Here is a 21,621-nt window from a genome sequence, read left to right as displayed (position 1 = left end):
AGGAATGAGTAATTATGAAAGCGAGGAACTCAAGCGGAATGTGTACTCAGGTGCATTACACGACATCTAGTCGAGTAATATCCGTGTAGAACTTATCTATAGGAACTCCAATTAGAAGCTGCTGCCCTATCTACAAAGCTGTAAGGAGGGTGAGTGTGTTCATTTCCGGCGACGATTGTCTATCACCCAAGCCGAGAAGAGTGACGATCGTCCCGGCGCTTCCATTCCCAGCAGCGGCGCTGGCATGCACCGGAGCGGCAACGCTGTTAACAAGCCCCGTAGGTATAGTATAGAGGGCGGTGCGGCTGGGCAAACAGGTAGGGGCGTAGTGCTGGTGGCCACGTCAGTCCTCAGGGCACTCATCGAATGCCTCTTATCTTATACACATGAACAGCTGCTTGACGAACAGGCACCACATGTGACTTGCCGTGATCATGGCCTGCAGTGTTGTCTTACCCATTGTAGTCATGCGTAGAAATCTCATCTGTGTATCTCTAACTGGCCCAACACTTCACGAGCTGAGCTTGATGTTATGGGTGTCATTTGTGAGCCCCGACGCGGTGTCTGAGTGGTTAGGTCGGCTTGACTTTTGATCCCGAGGGTGCAGGTTCGATCTCTGCCGCGGCGGCCGCATTTCGACGGACACGACACGCAAGGCGTCCGTGTACTGTGCGATGTCAGTGCACGTTAAAGAACCCCATGTGGCATAAATTATCCGGAGCCCTCGCGTTCCTTATAGCCTGTATCGCTTTGGGACGTTAAATCCCATAAACCAACCAAAACTTTTATGAGCAGCTCACTTGTTCGACTTTATACAGCATTCAACACGAGTTTCAAAAGCGGGATGCTTTGTTCCGCCGGGCGTCACTTTTTCTTTGTGTAAATTGTTTGAAGATGGGAGCTTATTTAATTATTTATTTATTTATTTTTTTTGCACGCTGGTTGTGCTGGTGTAACTAAAGTGCTGCTCTTGTCTTACACACGTCGCAAGTCCTCGTACTGCGCCCCTTCGCAGTGACATCGTGCCTTTGTCGATGGCTAACAAGCCCTGGAAATAGAAGCCCTCTGACTTTTCTGTGTGGCTAGGTTCTCGGAGCGCGTTGAGGCATCGGATGTCAGCGTGGGCGGTATGACTTTCGCCACCCGTGCTTTGGGGTGCTGCAACGATTGTGCGATTCCGCTTTTGCAGGCGTCCGTGTAGCCGCCGACACGCCTACCAGCCACGTCTGTTCCGGCGCGCATTCGCTCTGAGCGGCCCTTTGCTCTGTTATCTCTCTTCCGCGGTCGTAATTTCCGGGCAGTGGGGAGAACAAGGGAGCGGAATTGTGAGGCATAGTTTTTTTCTCTCTTTTTTTTTTTTTTTTTTTTTCATTCTGAAACATAGCCTGCTGGACTTCTCTCGCATCTCTTTCATTCAAGGCCTCTCGAGGCACATCTTCCTTCATTCCGCAAGAGAGCAGCAGGCGGAAAGCGTAGAGCAGAAAAGCCTAGTCATTTTTACCATGGAGAAATGTTTACTGTATCAGTATGTCCGCCATGTATTCCCTTTTCGTTTTCCTTCGTCGCTCTCTCGTCTCTGCGTGTAGTTCACCTCTAGGAAGTCCCGTAAGTGTCGACATGAGCGCGCAATTGGGCAGCCACTGGCGCAAACTCGCGCATTACATACAAAACGCAGTTTTGATGAGATTTCGGGTCAGAATGAAATCATGGACGCGAGCGAGATTAGTCTAACACTGCGGATGACGTTCTACAGTAGTGTGGTTGAAACGTGGCCTACGCACCTGGATTCGTTGAACTGGGGCTTTTAAAGAAACGATTAAGTCCATCAAGTCAGCGCAGTCTGAGCGCGCTTTAGTAGCGCTGGTTAGGCTTCTTTCAGTCTTCATTTGCTACGAGCAACGCTTAGGTTGCATGTACAGGGTCGCAGTCAAGTGGCGCAGGGGCAGACGGACATGGAGGTGGAGCTTCGCATGGATTGTGATTTGGCTTCAGTGTCGAATCGGATCGGACTCATTGACGCTCTGAAGAAAGCGGCTACGCGCTCGCGTGTTAATCATAAACGTGGGCGACCCTGTCGCAGTTATACGTTTAGCATAGTTTACTTGAAAGCAAGAGCTGTCCTTGTCTCACGACATTACAACGAATCAAGGGCAGTCTGCAAAGCCCCTCGCGCGTGAGGACTGCCTTAAAGGAGTAGACCAAATTTTAGTCGTGTGTTTTGATTTTGGAAGGATACGGAGCATATTGGAAAACATGGACAACCACGTGATGTGCGCGGAAAAGGGGTAAGTAATGTGTAATTGAATTTTTCTACTCATGCGTTGTCGGTTTAAACCACCGATTGACGGCTGTGACATCAAAGACAAGTTTAACTCACGTGAGGCTTGCAAAACTTGCAGCATTGTTACTTTTTTTTTCTTTTTTTCACTTTAGTTCCTACCGACTTCTAAACAAAGCTGCCCAAGAGTTAGTCGCTAAAATTTAGTGGGGAGCAATTTTATCGCAGTTTTTCATGACTCACGTTACACGAGGTCGCAGTCATCGCTTTGCTGTCGAAAACCAAACTTCGCGAGAGGAGCATTCGATTATAAATTATTTAGCTGCAGTAGCTGAACTCTATTATGTGAATTATGTACATTATTGTCTGGCTCATTATTCAAAGAAAAAAGGAATGCATCCAAAAAATTGTTTTCATAAAACTGTCCATATGCTGGGCTGTCACGACTGCTCAGAAGCACGTGCGAACAGCACTGACTATTAGGCCCTTTATAATACTTCATAATTTTAATTTTACTCACACAATTAGACGGCTCGAAAGTGAAAGCGCTCGCTCTCGCCAGCTTTCTAGGGGCCGAGCTATGAGACGTACCCAATCCTGCCACGCGCAGCTTTGGGGATTTCGGCACCTGAATGTTAGGTACACCTTCCACGCCGTTACACACAGTTGACAGGCAAGGCTGCACACGACACCGAACGTAACACTCCGCAATGCACATTTAATCGATGATCCACTCGCCTGTCAACAAAACCACTTGTGCGGCCCCCGGATCCACTGAGCTGCGTGTTCAAAACGGTGGTGTGGCTCTCGAGAGTGCTGTTAGCAACCTTCAACGTCTCTCTTGTGTCCAGTTCACCCTGCAGTCACAGCTCCTCTGCTCAAGAGTGATCGCCTCACCATCGGCAAGTGGCAAAAGCCGTGACCTGCTGCTGTTCACCCTCACTGGGCAGAGCGGGCGAAGAGCCGCGGTTCAGTGCCAAGGCGTCGCCCGAGGGCATCGACGCCAGAATGTATCGCTGCGTCGTTTGTTGGCCTCGTCATGCATCCCTTTCGATTCCCGTTACGCTCGCCGGCGGTGGCGATGGTTTGGAGCCGAAGATAAACACTCGGCCGCGCGCACAAAGCTGTCATTGAGCGCGGCCTCTCCAGCCTCTCGAGGGGCGCGCATCCGTCTAGGCTTGCCGGAGACGGCGACCTTGAGCAGACCCCTCCCGCCGCAGAGATGGCCGGCAAAAGCCGCACTCCGCGGTCCTTTTTCCCGCCGTTGCGCAAACCGCGCGCAGGCAGCACTCCCAAGTCCTTTCCAGCCTTTGCGGCGCGAGAAGCCCGGACGGGCGGCTTTGGAGATTAGCGGCAACCCTGAGTGGAGGACCATAATGGATCGGCTGGCGGCAAGAGTGTGTCAGGCGGGGGCCTCCATCGATGCCGGCTGCCCCGAGGGGTGACGTTGCCCATTCCCGCTGACGCGGTACGACTGCCTCGGGGTCCCGCAGCAGCGACGAGGGGGGGACTCGGCCTACGCCAAGGGGCCCTGAAGAGGATTCCGGCTCCGTCCTCAGAGGCCTAGCGCCTGCCGTTGTTTGTGCACATTTGGGCCTGCGGAAGTTCTCATCTTGAGCGGTGCCACGCGAGATCCGGGGAGAATGCATATAAGCCGCTTGGACAAGCGGCAGGCGCAACATAACTGCGTGCATAGAAACGCTCGTGTTTGTTCATCCGTAAGGCAGAGCACAGGAGGGGTGACGTATTTGCTGCTTTGAGTCGGGAGTAAAAAACGAAATATAGCCTTGCAGGTGTGCCGACGTCTGGCCTCTACGTCTACTGCTGCGGGTCACGCCTCTAAAATACTGAAGATACGTTTCGAGCGCTGGTGCAGTGCTAATCCTGACTTCCTGTTGACTCATAGCTGTAATTCAGGTTGGACTATTGGCTACAGGGGAGCCGGTGACTGAAAACTTAAGTTAGAGCAAGGTGCGCGCCAGTGAAGTATTTATTTTATCGAGTGATTGTAGCTGTCACCCTTTCAGGCAGCGTATATCGTCACTTACCTAAGGCAGTAAACGTGGAGTAAGAAACAAAGGCTAGTTTTCCTGAAGTTCCTGCCGCGCTAACATTGAACGCGCGCATCGAAACTGGAGAGCCGAGGCGCCGCTCAATTCTGCAATGAACGTTGACACCAAGCAACAGAGCGTCCAGCTGGCAGTGGTGCTGGCTTTTCCAAGGCGAAAGGAAAGTGTTGAAATCGACCCGTCCATCGGCGTCATGATTAGCTTCTAAATGGGCTGAGAGACAGCGCTCGGAGGCGCGACTTTTCGGACCCCTGCGATAAGATCGGAATGAGGGCATCCGGTGCGAAGAAGGCGCGTTCTCTTCATCCCTTGGCCCTGTTTGCTTTTACGGCGGCGCATAAAACCGGCCCGCTGCTCGAAACCTGGCAACCCGAACACTCCGTCATAGAGAGGAACCGCGGTGACATTGACCGCCGAGCCCCCCCCCCCCCCCCCCCCCCCCCCCACCTCCTCCCCCTCTCGCGTCTGCGATCGGCCCCAGAGATGGGGACAAACAAGAGAATCCACTTAAGGGGACGCAAGCGGGCGCCACCTATCTTTACGAGGTGGCTACTGATACTTATGAAAGGGGAAGCTGGCTCGCTATGTGACGCCACAGCGGTTGGTGGCGCTTCCACGCTGGGGCGGCTGATACGCTCCTCTCCCGCACTAATGGACGCGGAGGAGGCCTGGCGAAGATGGGCCCGTCATTTGGACGCTGCGCTCATTGACACCGCGGGCCGAGTGACCGTCCCACGGATTTCTCGCTGTGTGGGCTGCGCCTGAGCTGGTGGCGCCTCTTCGCCTGGACGTCTGTCGTTATTCATTCTCTGCGCCGAGTTCATAAGTAGAAATGAAAACTACGCGCTTAATGTCAAGGACGCCTGGGGGTCAAGGCATGGCAGTGTTTAGGTGTGCTTGAATTTTGAACACATTCAAGTTATTCTGAGACGCTGAAAGCTGGCTCTTTGTTTCTCGAGCGCGTGTGTATCAAAAGACGACGCCCAAAAGCACCGCATGCCAAAGAATGCAGGATCGAAACGCCAAACCTCGCACAGTGATGGACGCGCCCTATAAGCCACGATGGCAGCCAAAGTGTCTACGCTACCGTTTGAATGTTTGCGGTGGCGCGGCGGAATTCTCTTCCTATTTGCTCATCCGTGCTACTACTCCACGAACATGGTTTGCATTTGAGACGTACGAGATTTCCGTGTTTGCGTCTGAACTTGATAAGTACTTTAACATCGACATTTGACTTGATTTTATGTAAATGCGGAAAAATTGGTGTAGCCCGCATGTAGCCTTTGCGAAGACTCTCTCAGCAGCCGAAACAACGAGCTTCAGCCCCTTCCGGTTGGGAAACCAACCGACAGCTCGACTCAGTGAAGTTGTGCGGTTCTTTGAAAGTTCTATTTCGTTAAGAACAACTTCAGAAGAGCCATTCGCTTATGTGACCGTATAAATTCTACAGTAACCTTCAAAACAGGTGCTCAACTCCCCGATCCTTTGAGCCAGTTATCGGTTGTTTTTCATCCGGCATGAGGCGCAGCCTAAACTCGGATCAGGTTCGTCCGGGATAACTGTACTCGTGGATTGCAGCAGTTTCTCCTTAATTCCAAAAACAGCTGGCAAGTATCGATGTGAAACTGCCTCTCAAGGCACGTATACCATGCTACCTCCTGAGCAGTGTTACTGCTCGGTTAATAAGCTTTCCGCATATGATTTTTAAAAAAAAATTCTGGCATTCTAATATGGAAATTTCTGTAGAAGAGCACCACCGGTTGTAATTAAATGGTAATTGATCTTGAAGAGTAACAACAGTCCTCCTGCGGAAAGGTTTAAGAGTAACTCGTGGCCTGATAAATTTTAACCGATACTGTACATTGTTGGGCTCGGGTTAATCTACGTTTTGTGAAAGAGAAAAAACAAAGCGTTCAGTTTTAGTGCGTTATGTTAGTTTGACTTTATTTGCTGCCAAGCGAATAAACAGTTCTTGGTAGCTTTTGGAAACGACATAAGCGCATCATGAAACGAAATTTACAAAGGATAAAAAAGAAGCGCTCGAACGAGCGATATTCCATCACGCGGCTTCATGAACACCGAAAGTATCGGTGATAAAAAAAAGTGATTCTCCTCACGCCGATACGCAAGAAGAATGAATTGGGCGTATATATGTAAGCTGCACCTTTAAGGGTGCGAGGCACGGCACCGTTAATGACTTGTGTCCAAGGCTCCCGTTAGGTGCACTTTGCACTCGCTTAATCACTTCTCTTCTAGTTTATCCATCCGTTGTCTGACACATACTCAATAGCATGCAGTGGAAAACTACCCCGTTATGGGAAAAACAACGCGACACATAGACCACGGCCGGTCTCAAGGCACGCGCGGAGGAAGAGCGCGCGCAGCTGCATTCACTCCGGCCGTGCATAGACATAACTCCCCTCTTAAAAGGGCCTGGCAAACTACCACGACATGACGTCGATTCGGTCTGCCAAACACCGCGTATTCGCGATGTCTGCGTCCACGTCACACTGCGCCGACGGCAACAGTCGGCGGACAGTCGGTGTCGGCGTCGCGTCGTTCGCAAGACGGCTGTCGGTCACCCAACTTCGATGTCACACTAGCGAGGCAGCGTGCGAAACCTCCAACCGACTCCGCCCTCTCGTTCTCACTCTCCTCTTCTGTCATTATACCACGGCGTAAGAGTACTCTTACACTCTTACTCTTACACCGTGCATTATACTGTTCCTTTCCTTCGTCCTTTTTATTTTTTGCTTCCATGCGAAATTCTTTTATAGCTACTCACTTTTTCTATTTTACTTGGTTTAATCTCATAATTGCTAAGTAGCATAGGCAGGGACGCTTTATTTTTAATTCTGCTTCATAAATTCGACCATACCAAAACAAACGCCTCGCCAGTCGGGATTATGGGCCAAACTGAATACTGCCCAGTATTCCACAGGTGTGCACTGCCTTGCTGGGTCAGAAAGGCAGTGTTCGAAAAATATATAAGCAGTCCGCGGCAAATAATAGGCAGTAGATATTAAAAGCAAAGCAGAAAAAAAAAACAGTACTATACCTATGTGTCGAACTTACGACCTCCCGTTTGATAGCCAACTGTGGTAACCACTGCACCGCAAAAGTTACGTTTTCGCTGATGTGCTGCCTTTTTGCAGTGTGAAAATTGAGATGGCAGTAGGAGCGATAGCAGTTAGGAAACTACGGATATATTTTGAATCATGCCGTGCAGTGTAGTATAGCAGGTAAAAACTCCGGCAGATTTCACAGGGCCGGTCGCGGGACCGCGGCTGCTGTTGGTTCTGCTGTAAATGCAAGTTCTGCTCTTTTTTTTGCGCACATAATTCCTGAACCACATTGAATTTTGGCGCACTAATATATTGCATGATGCTTAACGTAGCGTTGAAATTAGCTTGCGAAGTAGCGGCGCAGCGACTAGACGTTATGACAGTGAACACACCGAAGTGCAGGAGGATCGGCAGCTCTAGGCTGACTCCAGACAATAATCGCTTCTTCCTAATTTTTTGTGACCTATTTTCTTCATGTTTCACTGTTCTGTGCACTTCGGAAATGCGGAAAGGTTGCTCGCGGTTTCGACGCACACTGAAAATCTACACGCCTCAAATTTCCTTGCCCCGACTGGGAAATGCTGCCGGTGACATTTCGCGCGCATTCGGTGGCCCCGCGTATTTTGGCGGCTCACGCTCACGTGTAAGTCAGGGATTATGCATCAGTTATACTTTTTTACATATATTAGTGCTGAAAGATATCCGCCGTCGACATGGCCATAGAGCCGCCCTCGCGTTTCGAGAATGTTTTTGCTCACCGGCTGACCGGCCACCGACGTAGGCGGACTGGTTTTGTCGGTGTCCCTGGCCTCAAAACATGCCACACTGGGAAGACATCTGGTTTTCGGTCGTGTTCGTGTCGTTGTCGGCCTAGTGTGACAGCTTGGTCGGCCGCAGACATGGTCTCCCGACCAGTTGGCCGACCGTCGGTGTCGTCGTCGGGTCTGCGTCGTGCTAGTGTGACAGGCCCTTAACCGAACCCTACGATCGTGCTTGCGTGCCATGTGAGTAGCGCGTCGAACTCGGGAATGCAAGGGTAGCGAGTTGAATTGTCATCTCACCCACTCATCTACCCAAGTTGCTTGCGGCCGAGCTAGGACAGCTTCCTCGTGCCCTCTGCTCCACCTTGGGCGTTCTACAGAAGGGCGACTGATGCCCGTAAGTCTCGCAAACATGGACCGGGAGTAGCGATGGCGGTGTCCAGTGCAGGTTGCACGGAAGACAGCTGCGCATTAAAACGCAGTAACTGTGTACGCAGTACAGCTCCTTGTCTAAAGTGCAGCATTGTACTACGCTGCGCAGTGTACGGAAAACGAAGGCTGCGATATGGCAATTGATAGCGATTCATCATAGTAAGCAGCCCAAAACGACAGGGCACAAGAATACGAGAAGAAAAGCTTGTCTTTCTTTTTGTGCTATTACTGTGAAGCATGGGAGCCTGCGCTGCCCAGGTGGCGCTAGGATTGTGTTACGGCATGGACGACTAAAAGCGGCCTCCACCAGCCGCTTCGGCTGCTACAAACACGAGACCGCACCATGAACCATCACTACCGAGCGTCTGGCTGATCACTTGCCTGCTGCTGCTGACGTTCCGCTTCAGCTGACACGATTCACGTGTGCCTTGGACAGAGCGTGCAAACTCATGCCATAGCGAGACAGGTAATGCACAAACACACCACAGGTGCATAAAAAATGCTCGCTTACGTTACGGCCCTGCGATTCTGACGCGAGTTGCGCTGTACTCAAAACTGAACATGCGTGTCTACTGAGGAAGGCTGCTGCGCCCCATATTCGGACGGAACTCAGAGCCCACTCTAAGCAGCTCAGTGTGCGCCAGGAAACTGCGCACACACTGGATTTCGTACTCTATTTTTTTTTTTTTTTTTTTTCGCGGCGTTGCGCTCCGAAAGAGAGGAGCTCGCGGCGCCTCCGCCTAACGACGCGATCGTTTTCTGCCTTGGCATTTAACGCGAGAATAAACGCCGGCCTCGGTGCCTCCGGCGGCCCGAAAAGCAGTCTCCGCAAGCAGAGCCGCTTCCACCCCACTTCTTTCCCCTTGGATAACTTCGAGATCTTATCGCTCACCGGGGGAGATTCGGCCGCGCCGGCCCCGTTGGGGATTCCGCGAGTGATCGCGCGATGACAGCCAACGCGTGATAAATGTCGTGGGAAGCGGTTTCTGCCGCGCAAGCCTCTCTGGCCCGACTCGTCCGTCTTCTCGCTGGAACCACTTTGAGTGTGAAATGCAATCTACGTGCTCGCGCGCCATCCTTTCGTCCGTGTCGTGTCGGAAGCTGTGCACTCGGCGTCATCGAACGCGCAACTATCGCATCAGAGTGGCTTACGGGCGAGCCGTGCTGTGAGCCCAAGTCAGATACCCGAGAGGGAGAAAAAAAAAGAGAGAGAGGGCGGAGGGTATTCCCAGATACAATTTTATTCCTGTAGCATGTACCGGGTACCTTTATTAAGAGATTTATTCCACATATTGTGAATTGAAATGGCGGGCTTCACGAGAACGAGATGTTGGCAGCAGCACGCAAAAGTGAAAAACGGGACTGGAAAGAAAAGTTCAGATAGGAAAGCTATGAGGATATGCCGCTAACACACGCAACGCCCGAATGCGCGCTGCGTTCCTCTAAGTGCAGAAAGCGCGGGCGCGTATTCGCGTTTTCCCGATTCAAGCACGCACAACACGCGCGCACTGTAGCATCCACTGCGACATTTGGCGCGTGGCCAGAGCAGCAGGCTGCGGGCCAAACTGGCGCACCGCACCTGGGGATAAAGGGCGATGAGATGCGCCATTCCAGAGGCGACAAACATCCTGCGGATGTTTTCGCCGCATCGTCTTGCTTTCTTCCTAGGACGAACATCCGCCGACGCGATAACACAGCGACGCGTCGGTGAGCGTGATCTCGTCCCTTCCATATTGCTTGGAACGAAAGCGCGTTTTTTTTTTCTTTTTTTTTTTTTGCACCATTGTTATAGACTGGGATCTGCAAGCAAGCATACGACAAAAACAAAATTGGTTCACGGCCAAACAAACACTCGGGGATGACCCTTGTAAACTCCAAGCTAATTCTGTCATTTGCACGTTTATGACAGCTCTGTTAGGAGGGGTGCTATATATATATATACTGCAGAAGTACAAATTTTGTCCAAAAAAAAAAAAAAAAAACATTGCAAGACTACGGTTTTTCTTCTTTTTTTTTTTTTTTTTCAGATCACACGTGCCCTAAAATTCAATGTGTTAACTAAAAATTGCAATACACGAGAAGAAAAGCTCGAAAGTTTAAATGATCACAATATTCCCACAGTATGATAAATGACCTCCTACTGGTCAAGACACCACACTGTCGAAATCAATTTTCTGCGTTTGACAGACAAATTTTGCTGACCAAATGCTTGAGCATCGTTATCGGTTACACACTTCTAAGAGCCTCCTTGTTGGCATTGTAAATACAGAAGCGTTCCACTGGAGTCGTCAGCTTTCGCGCTGTCGCCACTTGTGTTTTTCACATCCTATGTTTGCGCCCCGATAAACTCCTGTGCGCGCGCCAAGTGCCGGGGCTCTCGCCCTTGCTCTGTATGCATGAACTCGACAAAATGCGGGTCGAGTTGATTATTCGAGAGAATGAGCGAGTTCTGAGAAGGAAACGCGTGACAAGCCCTCCTCTCTTCCCTACCAGCCGCTGTTTTTCCACCTGTCCTGTAAAAGGGGACCCGACTACTCCTGAGTTCATGCAAACGCTGTTAATTTTCTGACACTGTGCGTACACATTTTTCAAAGAACCCGAACACGGGACAGAAAGAAACAAGTCCTACCACAAATAGGAGACGGTCCTGAGAAGCGCGGCATGCGGACGCAATGCGCGTCCACCGCCTGGCGTCGAAATAAGTTCCGCTTGTCGATGTACTCGACGCTTCTGCAAGGGAAGTGTCTGCACGAGAAATGCGCAGAATAGCAAGAGACGCGAAGAAACAGCGTATTCGGAATGAGGCAGCTCAGTAACGCCCCTCTATGAGTTAGGCGTCCGAGTCACGCGCCAAATGACAGGTCCGCCCGGCATGCTTAGAGCATTCATGGGGGCTGCAGTGAAACACAACTGGGTTGCTGACCACTCAAGTGTTGAATATGTGTCGTAAACGCTTATATTTAATCAGACGACTGGACTGTGATTTAGCCCTAGGAGAAAGACCATTGCCGAAAGCTTGTATTGACATTCACGAGGCTGTCAGATAAAATAGTTTAGGGTATGCGCTTAGCAGAGACGCATGTGTCTGCTAGCAAGTGAATAATAAAGAAGCCCTGGACAGTAGCGCTGTCGGTGACATTTGTGTAATCGCAGCGCGGCGCACAGTTGGCACGCTTATTTCGGGTTGACATTTGTACGGTTGTTGGTCGGGCAAACGTGCTGTGGTTTCCATTTCGTTCCACGGATCCTTCTAGCGCGTCCAAATCTCGCGCCTAACGTCTTTCCACGGACGCGCGTCTTTCCGTCCTGCGGTGTGCTCGTCGCCCGGATAGGCGGCAGCCGCACCTGCCGCTCGGCTGTTTGCTCGCCGCTGTTCGACACGGGACCGTGAGTGCCCTTAAGCAAGCACTTATTACTTGAGCTTCGCGCCTCATAAATCGTCGGCAGCGCGCGGTCGCGAGCGTGACCAGCGCCAATAACAAAAGCGGCCGCCGCGTCGCCCCAGCGATCACACGCTGTTGGGTTCTGCTCGACAAAACGGCCCGGGACGTTAACAGCTCGTAAAAATCACGCAGGCCCGGATTTACGGCCCCCCGTCCCTGGCGTGCGCGGCGAAATAAGCGAGGGGGTTGCGTCGGATTGTGACCGCGCGCTCGGGGCCCCGCATTGATCGGGCACCTGCCGCCGGCGCCCGGCCGACGCCGCCCCCTTTCCCTCGGCTGTTGGTCGTTCTTTCGCCACTCGCGATTACCGCGAGGGTGAAACAGTCGGCAATAAAGGCGCTGCCGATGTCCACAATGAACCGAGCGCGGCTGTTTTGCCGTGACACGGTCCAGCTTGATGGAGTGCGCCACTGTTCGTCAACAGGACCGCATGCATCATTCGCCTTGCATGGGCGAATAGATTATATGGCTCCACGCACAAATTCGACGCGCGTGTCACCGCACGGACGCTGTTTGGTGTTCGGATGCCGTTACAACTTCCTCGAAACGGGCGCCTTATTTTGCAGCTGGGAGGCAGGTTTCTTCTCGCTCACAGTCAACCGGTTCGGTTGGAGTGGGCTGCCTGGCAGTGCGAACACCTGTGAGCTATTTTTGTTTTCATTCAGCATATCATGAGGGGCCGCGGCATATTGCAGAATGGGAGAAGGCTAGTTAATAAGACAGGGGCTCCTGTTTAAGTGGCGCACTAATGGCGGCAGCAAGAACAGTGTCGATGTTCACAGGCGTGACAGTGATATCTCACCGTATATACCGTACAGGGCTTTTCTGCTGTTCTTTTTCTCTGACGAACTCCGGCAGTCAAATGTCTTGCAACGATATTGGTGCTGTCTTCGAAAACGTTGGTTCTCGGTATTTGCATGTGCTGCCATACAAGCGGCACCACGTGCATGTAAGTTACCGTTACCTCATATTACGGTGAATGCTCATGAATCTGTGTGACAGGCGGCGCGAATACTGCTTTCCGTATAGCATATGCTCACGCAGCAGTGTAGCTGAGTTTCGCCGTGTTACTGCACCAGGCAGCTTGAGGGGACCACCGCTAGCGTAGCCAGTGAACTGCAGCAGTTTGACACGCGCGCACACATACAGCCCTCAAACTGAAACAGTTGAAAGAATGCTCGCACAAGGTCATGCTTCACCAGTTCGCTACAGTTCTGAATTCAACGCGTGCAGCTATTCTCGTACCAGGTAATGGTAGAAAGGAGCTACTGATTGCGTCCTCCGTTCTTGTCCCAGCGTGTACATGAAACAATGTCTATCGAATAACCTCACTTAAACTGGTAACTTGATATACGTGATTACAAATTAAGGGAAAACTGCGCTCATTTTCGAGGTATTTTCCAAAATGGTGACGGAACAAACGGCGCAGCTCTAAACTTTAACGAGCAGTTTAACGAGCCTTGCAACATGAGCCTTGAGCATGATTTGTAGGCAGCTTGTAAATGCTTAAAGATCTTCTCTCATATTCGACAGAAGCGACCGGATATATTAAGAGCTTTATCTCCGTCGTGTGGCAGATATGTAGGCTGCGGTAACTACGGCCGGATGGCAAATTGTGGGCGAACGCGGCTAAGGTGTAGCAACATGCAGCGCATACCGTATTGGTCATACGGCTCTTCTAAAACTTGTCATTAGTTGGGGAATATTCTCGGTTACCTGGATATCTTAGGCGTTGCACGACTCGGAGCTGCACTTTTAACGCGGTGCACAGCATTAACGCAGAGTACAGCGCCCAGAGCTAACGCGGTTCACATAACTCTCCCCAGAGTCTCGCGCGTCCGCCTTTTTTTTTTTTTTTTTTTCACCCGTCGTATGTTTCCATTGTGGCACATTTGTCAAGCGCCTGGCTTCCTGGTGCACCCAAAGAAGAAACAGTGGCGCTTTTGCGAGGCCGCGCGCCCAACAGCCCCTGGCGGAGTGCCACGAGGCGCAGGCGGGCCGCCGAGCTGACGCCGGACGCCCCCGCGCCGCTGCTCGGCAGGCCCGGGCGCTCGTCTTTCCGCTTCCTGACCCGGTCCTCCCTTTCTTGGGCGTGAATTTGCCGACCGGTGCTATCGCGCGGAAGTGCGGATTTAGATAAGCTGGGATTAGACACTGGGGGTCACTAATGGCCCCGGACTTAGCGGCTCAGGTGACTCACTTCCCTCCCTGCGATTGCCCCCGCATCCTGGGTCCGAAACAACTCGCCGTCATTTCGCCTCACACGTGACCGTTAATCGCACTCATGACGCAGCGTTTCTGTCTCTTCAGAGCAATCTTCGGATTTGCTCTCTCTCTCTTTCTGTCGTTATCTGGGTATTTCCTTCGGGCTTCCCTTCCTTAGCCACTCACCCACGTGCTGGCAGTTCGAAGACGGAGTTTTGATATTCTGGCCGTCAGGTAACCGCTTGCATTGATGTCACTTCAGTCGCAAATAAATAAGTGTCACACACCAGGTTGGCACATATCGCGGTTGCTTTGAAAACAAGCGCAACATGCTTTTGTATTATATGCTAACAGCGCAAACAACGTAACGGGAACACGAAAAAACGTGACACAACTCAGCGCTGGCTTTCAACAATGTTTATTTCTATAAGCACACATCTATATATACAGCACCACATGTGCCACAGACAAGTATGAAACATCTAGCACAAAGAACACTGTTTTAAATCCATTTGTTTTCTTATAATGCTAAATATCCAAATATTGTTGTTTTTACCTTATGAAATGTATGGCCACCCATTAGCGAAAATCATTGTGGCAATTGTGCGAAGAAGCTTTTCAAGAACAGCTCCCAACGAATGTCTGTGATATATATCCAGAGTTCCCTTTCTCTTTCAAATTTGCTTGAACACTGTGCGTATTGACTTAACGAAAACAGTAACTGGCACTTAGTGACTGCGGTAGAGAGGAGAAAAGGATATGCGCAGCTAACCATGACCATTTCGCTGTTTGACAATGACAGCTTCCTGTTAGTTTTCAGAGGAGACGTTCTATGCTCGCAATTCAGATGAGAGACGGAATATACTGTCTGCGAGTCGGGACATCTCTGTTCCGTCACTTGATTCAGCGTTGAACATTGCGAATTTGTGCGCTGATCGTTAGTTTTTTTCCCGAGAAATCGGCATACCCCCCATATCCTGCTCCATATAGAAGTTACGGTTAGTTAGATTTTACATCGGCGCCGCAAGCAGCTTCAGCAGACGGGTGTTGGCTGAGCTGGCGACCGCGCGATCATAAGGCAATGCGGCCCTCGGATAACCACTTCCGCTCTCCCGCTGCTTGTGAGCGCAGTTCTGTAGCGTTCTCTGCTTTCTCTGCGCAGGTGGCAGGTGCAGCCTCCGGCCGAAGGCTCTGGAGGACATGCGAGTGGGCCGGCATGCGTGACCGCTGAGCCATGCAGCCGCACGTGCTTCTCCTGCTGCTGCTGGCGTCTGCTGGCGGCGGCTGGTCCCGAGAACGCTGCGAGGACATTACTATTCCCATGTGCAAGGGCATTGGCTACAACCAGACGTCCATGCCGAACCAGTTCAACCAGGACACCCAGGACGAAGCCGGCATGGAGGTGCACCAGTTCTGGCCCCTCGTGGAGATCCAGTGCTCGGACGACCTCAAGTTCTTCCTCTGCTCGCTCTACACGCCCATCTGCATGGAAGAGTACGCAGGCAGCGTACCGGCCTGCCGCTCCGTCTGCGAGCGAGCCCGGGCGGGCTGTGCCCCCATCATGCGCCAGTATGGGTTCGCCTGGCCCGAGCGCATGAATTGCGACGCACTGCCGCAGTACGGCGACCCGGACCAGCTCTGCATGGACGCCAAGGAAGGCGCGCGGCCAGACAGCGCCGACACGAGCCTGGTAGCGGTTCCCCCGGCGCCTCCCGCCAAGCCCCGGGGCGGCTCGCGGCCTCGACAGCGCGAGCGCCAGCCAGGAGGCCGGGGGCCGGCGAGCGGCGACTGCGACTGCCCGTGCCAGGCACCGCTCATCAACACGTCGGACCCGCACTTCTACGCTCGCGGGCTCTCGTCGCGGCCACCCGAGTGCGCGCTGCCCTGCCGCATGGTGTACTTCAACGGCTACGACCAGACCTTCGCCACGTACTGGGTGAGCACGTGGGCCGTGCTCTGCTGCGTCTCCACCAGCCTCACGGTGCTGACATTCCTCATCGACACGGGGCGCTTCCGATATCCCGAGCGGCCCATCATCTTCCTCTCCTTCTGCTACCTCATGGTCTCCGTTGGCTACCTGGTGCGCCTGGCCATGGGCCACGAGCCCATTGCGTGCGACGGGAACGTGGTCCGTTACTACGTCAGCAGCCGGCCGTTTGCCTGCACGCTCGTGTTCATCCTGCTGTATTTCTTCGGCATGGCCAGCTCCATGTGGTGGGTCATCCTCACGCTCACATGGCTGCTGGCCGCTGGTCTCAAGTGGGGCAACGAGGCCATCGCGGGCTACTCACAGTACTTCCACATGGTTGCCTGGGCCGTGCCTACCGTCAAGACCATTGTGGCCGTGCTGCTTAGCGCCGTAGACGGCGACTCTGTGGCCGGCGTCTGCTACGTGGGCAACCAGGACCTCATCAACCTGCGCGCCTTCGTTCTCGGGCCGCTCTGTCTCTACCTGCTGCTGGGCACCTCGTTCCTGCTCGCGGGCTTCGTGTCACTCTTCCGCATCCGCTCCGTGATCCGCGCCCAGGCTCGCGCTAAGGCCGACAAGCTGGAGAAGCTCATGATCCGCATCGGCATCTTCTCGGTGCTCTACACGGTTCCCGCCACCGTGGTCATCGCCTGCTACTTCTACGAGCACCACTACCGGGAGCCGTGGCTGCGCCGCCTGCGCTGTCCCTGCCCACGCAACAACGAGGCCCCCCGGCCGCACTTCTTCATGTTCATGGTCAAGTACTTCATGTGTCTAGTCGTGGGCATCACATCCGGCTTCTGGATATGGTCCGGGAAGACGCTCGAGTCCTGGTGGAACTTCTACGCCAGGCTTTGCGGTGGCCGTCGCCGGCGAGGCCGCAGCGTGGCCGGCGGAGGCGTGGGCGACTTTCCTGATCCCCATGTGCGAACATTCAAACAGTCCATGAGTCCGGTGAGCCACATCGGACAGTTATCCAGCCATGGCGGTAAGCAGTTACCGCTGTCGCACGTGTGAGGACGCTTCCTGCTGGTCCCCGACGGCGCATCGTCAGCATCTTCCGTCTAGTCCGCCGCCCGGACTCGTGCTTATATTGTTGCACGTGGAAGCTCACTTGTGCATCGAAATCACGCTTGTGAGGTCAGACGCTGCGGGTCAGCGAAATAGTTTTACCGCGTCAGCTGTGCACTGCTGATACCCCCCCCCCCCCCAACCCCACTTTTTTTTTTTTTTTTTTCTGTGAGAGGTAGCATTGTTGATTGCTGCCAAGCGCGACATCACGTCCGCCGTGCAGTAGCTGCATCTGCAAATCTAAGCACTTCAATCACATGGTCTAGGTGAAGTAACCGGCAATCGTATCGGAAGCGGTCACTGAGGCCTTCCATCCAGCTGTTCGCGTGGTTGTGCGGGAGACTGCATGACCAGCTCCGCCAGACCTCTCAGTTATGTAGCATTCGGGTTCGCGTGATTTTTCAACATCTTGTGTTATCTACAGGCGCATTCAATGCAGCCCCTTGCTTCAGTGCGTCTGTAATAACTGTCACGCCTTTTGTTTTTTCATGTGTGATTTGTACGAAGTGGCATAAGCGTTTTGTGCGCCTCAAAGTGATAGCGCGCCTCGTGCTCACGATATGAATTGCAGAACATTAACAAGGTTCCAGTTAAAATAGGTTATGCGCTAGCAGAACTGAAAGGAAGCAGTAAAAAAAAAACAGCTCTACGTGAATATGGCAGCTCGCTCTGGCAATTGTGCATAGTTGTTTAATACCTCCGCCATGGCTATAGAAGATATTTATTGTATGCCTTGTTTTATGTTCGTCATGGGCTGCACAATTCTGACATGGGTACGCAAGTCTAGATTAGGAATGGACGAGAACAAAACACTTCCATTACATGCGTATCTACAACCTCTGCTGTTGGCTTTTAGGCACCCGGACGCCCTATTGTCCCTTGTACGCTTACTCTGCAATACTGTGGCGCACCGCTACGCGTTGTTGGATATCCTTGGTAGTGGCCAAAGGCTTGTTCGCCGGGCGCCCCTTTGTCGTACACTTTGTCGATAAGTGACTCAAATCCGTGTCTGTTATACGTAGGTTTGATATCTTCCTGTCCCTGAGGGCTCGCCCACTATGGAATGCCCCGATTCTCCTGTAGTAGGAGCTTACCGCAGTCGAAGCGGACGGCCGGAGCTGTCCCGCTGTTCAGAGGGATACGACGAGCAAGCAGCCAGCCGCCCCAGAAGAGCTTCGCCACCTCTCTGCTGCCCTGTACAGTGGTCACAAGCAGCTAGCGAGCCTCTCGGGTGCAGGCTGCGTGGTTGGATGTTGGTTGCGTTTGTTTTGAGTGCGTCGCGAGAGCGGGCGTCTAGGGGGCCCGCAGGATGCGTAGGCCGCCTCGCGGTTTGCCCTTCCCAGGAGGAAGCCAAGAGGGCGGCGGAGTCGCAGGAATGTTCGCCGCGGCTTCAGCTGTCCGCGCCGTGTCTCTGGAAAGCTTCAAGTCGGAGCGAGGAGCCCTTCCGCCATTTGTATGCGGCACGCGGCGCCGCGCGAAGACTGCACCTCGGCTGACCTATTTCGTGGCGCCCGTCGTTGCTCCCCCCATACGACACCGCTTCGCCCCTAGACGCTCGCACACTCGATGCTGGGGCCTGCGTCGTTCGTGAATGGCCCCGGTTGTGCGAGTACCTCGCTGTTGGTGGACTGGATCCGCTTAGAGAAAGGCTTTTCTCTGCGTTTCCAATTTTGCAAGTGACAGTGGTGTACTGATGTTAGCGTCAAGGGCGTGGACACGTGAGCGCGCCTAGGCTGCTGTGTACGGCAGTGTTGTACGTGTGGTGAAATGATTCTACCAGGAGAAAGTCGATTCCATTGCGGTCCCAACTGAATCGAATACCTTGCCTGATATATCCCTAAACACGTCGAATAGTCTCGATCCTCTTCTGGTAAGGCGGTCTGCAGGAGGAGAGTTAAGAAGGAAATTTTCTGTGCACTTGCTCAAACGTAGCGCCAAAATATTGCATGTGCATAGGTTAACCTTTGTATACAAACCCCTTTTGTAAAATGTCACCACAAGGTCCGTGCAGCATGTGCTATGTGTATCACGTGGTCTCCGTGTGTAAGGAAAACAAGAGCTTCGCTGCTCTGTGCGACACCTTGTGCTGTTGCTCCGGCGGCACCGGCTTCCTTCTTCTGTTACCAGTGCTGCAGGCCTTCAGTTAACCCTAATGTTGTATGTCGGTGGGTTAGATGACGCTCGTTGCACCACCTCGGCACGGCGTGCTGCCGGCGCAGTCATCCACGCGGGGTGGCCCAGAAGGGAGCAGTCGTCTTGAGTTGTCAACGCGGACGCCAGTCCAGGGGCGCTGCAGTTTTGCAGAATCCTGGACCGGTGACGCCTGTTACGTCATACGTATTGCCGCAGCTGAGCCGCCTCAGCGACAGCCCATTCACTTTGTCACGAATGCAACGCCCTCGAAGCTCGGCCAACTTTCGAAGCAGTTCCGCCGGCCATCGGGACGGCAGCAGAAGAAGGAACATATCATAAGTGGCCAACAGTTTACACCCCTATTGGAAACGAGTCGCGTCTTTGTACAAACACTTTCTTTGTGTCTCTCTACCACTTTGCACAAACCACAGGGTCTACGCTGACGATGAAAAATATAATTATTCCGTGCGTTGATGGTGTATATGTATACATGCTCATGTTCCGCGTTCATTTGTCACGCCATTTTTCTTTTCGTTCGCTTAGGTGTAGTATAACTCGTGTACATTTTGTTTGTGTATATATGGATGAAATATTGCTATTGTCATTGCTATTATCAACTATCACCAGACGTTGTCACTTCCGTCGCCATTACGCAACGTTCGCTGGACATCCGTTGAGTGTGTATAATTTAATGTACATTGCCATTAAAGACAAGAAACGTATTGTTGATATAAACACTGCTCGGCTCCCCTTACTGCTTCTTGTCCTTCGCGCCTGGCGTGGACACTTGACTCCATGGTTAAGGGCGCTCTTCGCGCCACATGACTGCGGAGACCGGAGGAGAAAAAGTGCACATTTTGCGCAAATTTATGGCGCCCACAGAGCTCCTGTGTGCGCCAATATGTCGGTCATGAGCAGCATTTGGTTCGGCACCTGCCAGCTAGTGAAGTACAACTGTTTAGACACCATGAAAACTCTTCTATAGTCGGATAAAATTCGTCTGCAGTAGCCACCACAGACATTTCCTGCGTGACACAAAAGTTCGTTACTGAAGGTTTGCCTGGTTACATTCAGCCAAGAACCAGACCAAATTACAAGATCAAGAATTTTGATACCTCTGGCTTGTCTGTTGTAGCCAAATATCCAAAACCGATTAAATTCACTGTTCATGGAGTAATGTACACGCCGGGCATCATGGTCTCTGCTGTTGTTTTTCTTTAATTGCATCCTACTACAGGGGAGGAGGAGCCTGGACTGAGGTGGCCAGGCGTTTTATACGTCCAGTACTTCGTAGCCCGGCTACTATATCGGACTGTGTCATCGGTTTACGAGTTGAACAGTAGGACGGCGATGCAAACGATGAATAGGGCCACATCACAATGGTCATGCCAGAAGTGCTGGCCCTATAATGTCAGTTATTATGTAACCCGACACACGGACCCACTTGTGATGAGCTCAACGTTATCTGTGATTCTTTGGAGGCTATAAATAACTTGGGTCTCTATAAGAGAAGCCCATATTTGCATGGTCTGTTTAACGGCCATTAGGCAACTAAAGCGAGGTACAAAGACAATAAGACCCGAGAGTTTCTATACTTCGTCAATGCTACTCATTGGCTGTTATAACCAAAACAGGTGAGGCGAAAAATTCGACTATAAATTATCTAGCGCTCGTAGGCGGAAACCACGTGGTCATCCATGTAAGTACAGTAATATCTTAATATGTAATATGTATCATTGACAAGAAGAAAAATGCAACCAAAATTTTTTATTCCTATGCTCCTTTAAAGAGAAATACATGTGCCCTGATTCCCCTGTGGGCGTATACTTGTTCCCTCGTAATCTTTAACGAGGTCGGTAACATGGCGAGGGGGATCTCAAAAGAACGAATACTCAACACTCCTCCAAAACGTTCCACTCCTAGCGCTGAAGGGGATGTTGCCTCATGGTGTGGAAGCGCCACGGTAAAGGCTTCAAGGACGACTCTAGTATCACAACTGTAGCGAAGAACACCCAAGACGCGGAAGAACGCTGCCTCTCGATTGGTGGTGCCACAGGGCTTCAAGTGTTCGTCCGTGTTTTGTGTGCTTCTCCATGCGATCGAGTTTCGTCGCTGTAGTTATGACACAAGAATGCCATCAACGAACCCAAAAGATCGTCTTACTCAAGGACAACTCTGCTTTCGGGTTATTTCTG

The 21,621-nt window shown here is 52.1% G+C and overlaps 1 protein-coding gene across 3 annotated transcripts in view; it reads left to right on the top strand.

The window, feature by feature from the left end:
- Positions 1–20,175, top strand: part of fz2 (frizzled 2) — a 56,643-nt gene extending 36,468 nt beyond the window's left edge. Inside the window, exons 2-3 of one of the 3 annotated variants that reach the window (XM_084590861.1) lie at positions 15,416–17,176; positions 18,316–20,174. In XM_084590861.1, the coding sequence (XP_084446987.1) occupies positions 15,488–17,176; positions 18,316–18,321 (1,695 nt within the window). In that variant the 5' untranslated portion in view covers positions 15,416–15,487 and the 3' untranslated portion in view covers positions 18,322–20,174. Of the gene's footprint in view, positions 1–15,415 lie in introns of all 3 variants that reach the window. The other 2 variants (XM_084590859.1, XM_084590858.1) reach the window with 2 other exon arrangements.
- Positions 20,176–21,621: the final 1,446 nt, after the last annotated feature.

The sequence above is a fragment of the Amblyomma maculatum genome, chromosome 1 (genome assembly GCF_055883805.1).
Source record: "Amblyomma maculatum isolate TAMU_Amacu chromosome 1, ASM5588380v1, whole genome shotgun sequence".
Taxonomy (NCBI): Eukaryota; Metazoa; Arthropoda; class Arachnida; order Ixodida; family Ixodidae; genus Amblyomma; species Amblyomma maculatum.
This window is presented reverse-complemented; position numbering and strand designations above follow the sequence as displayed.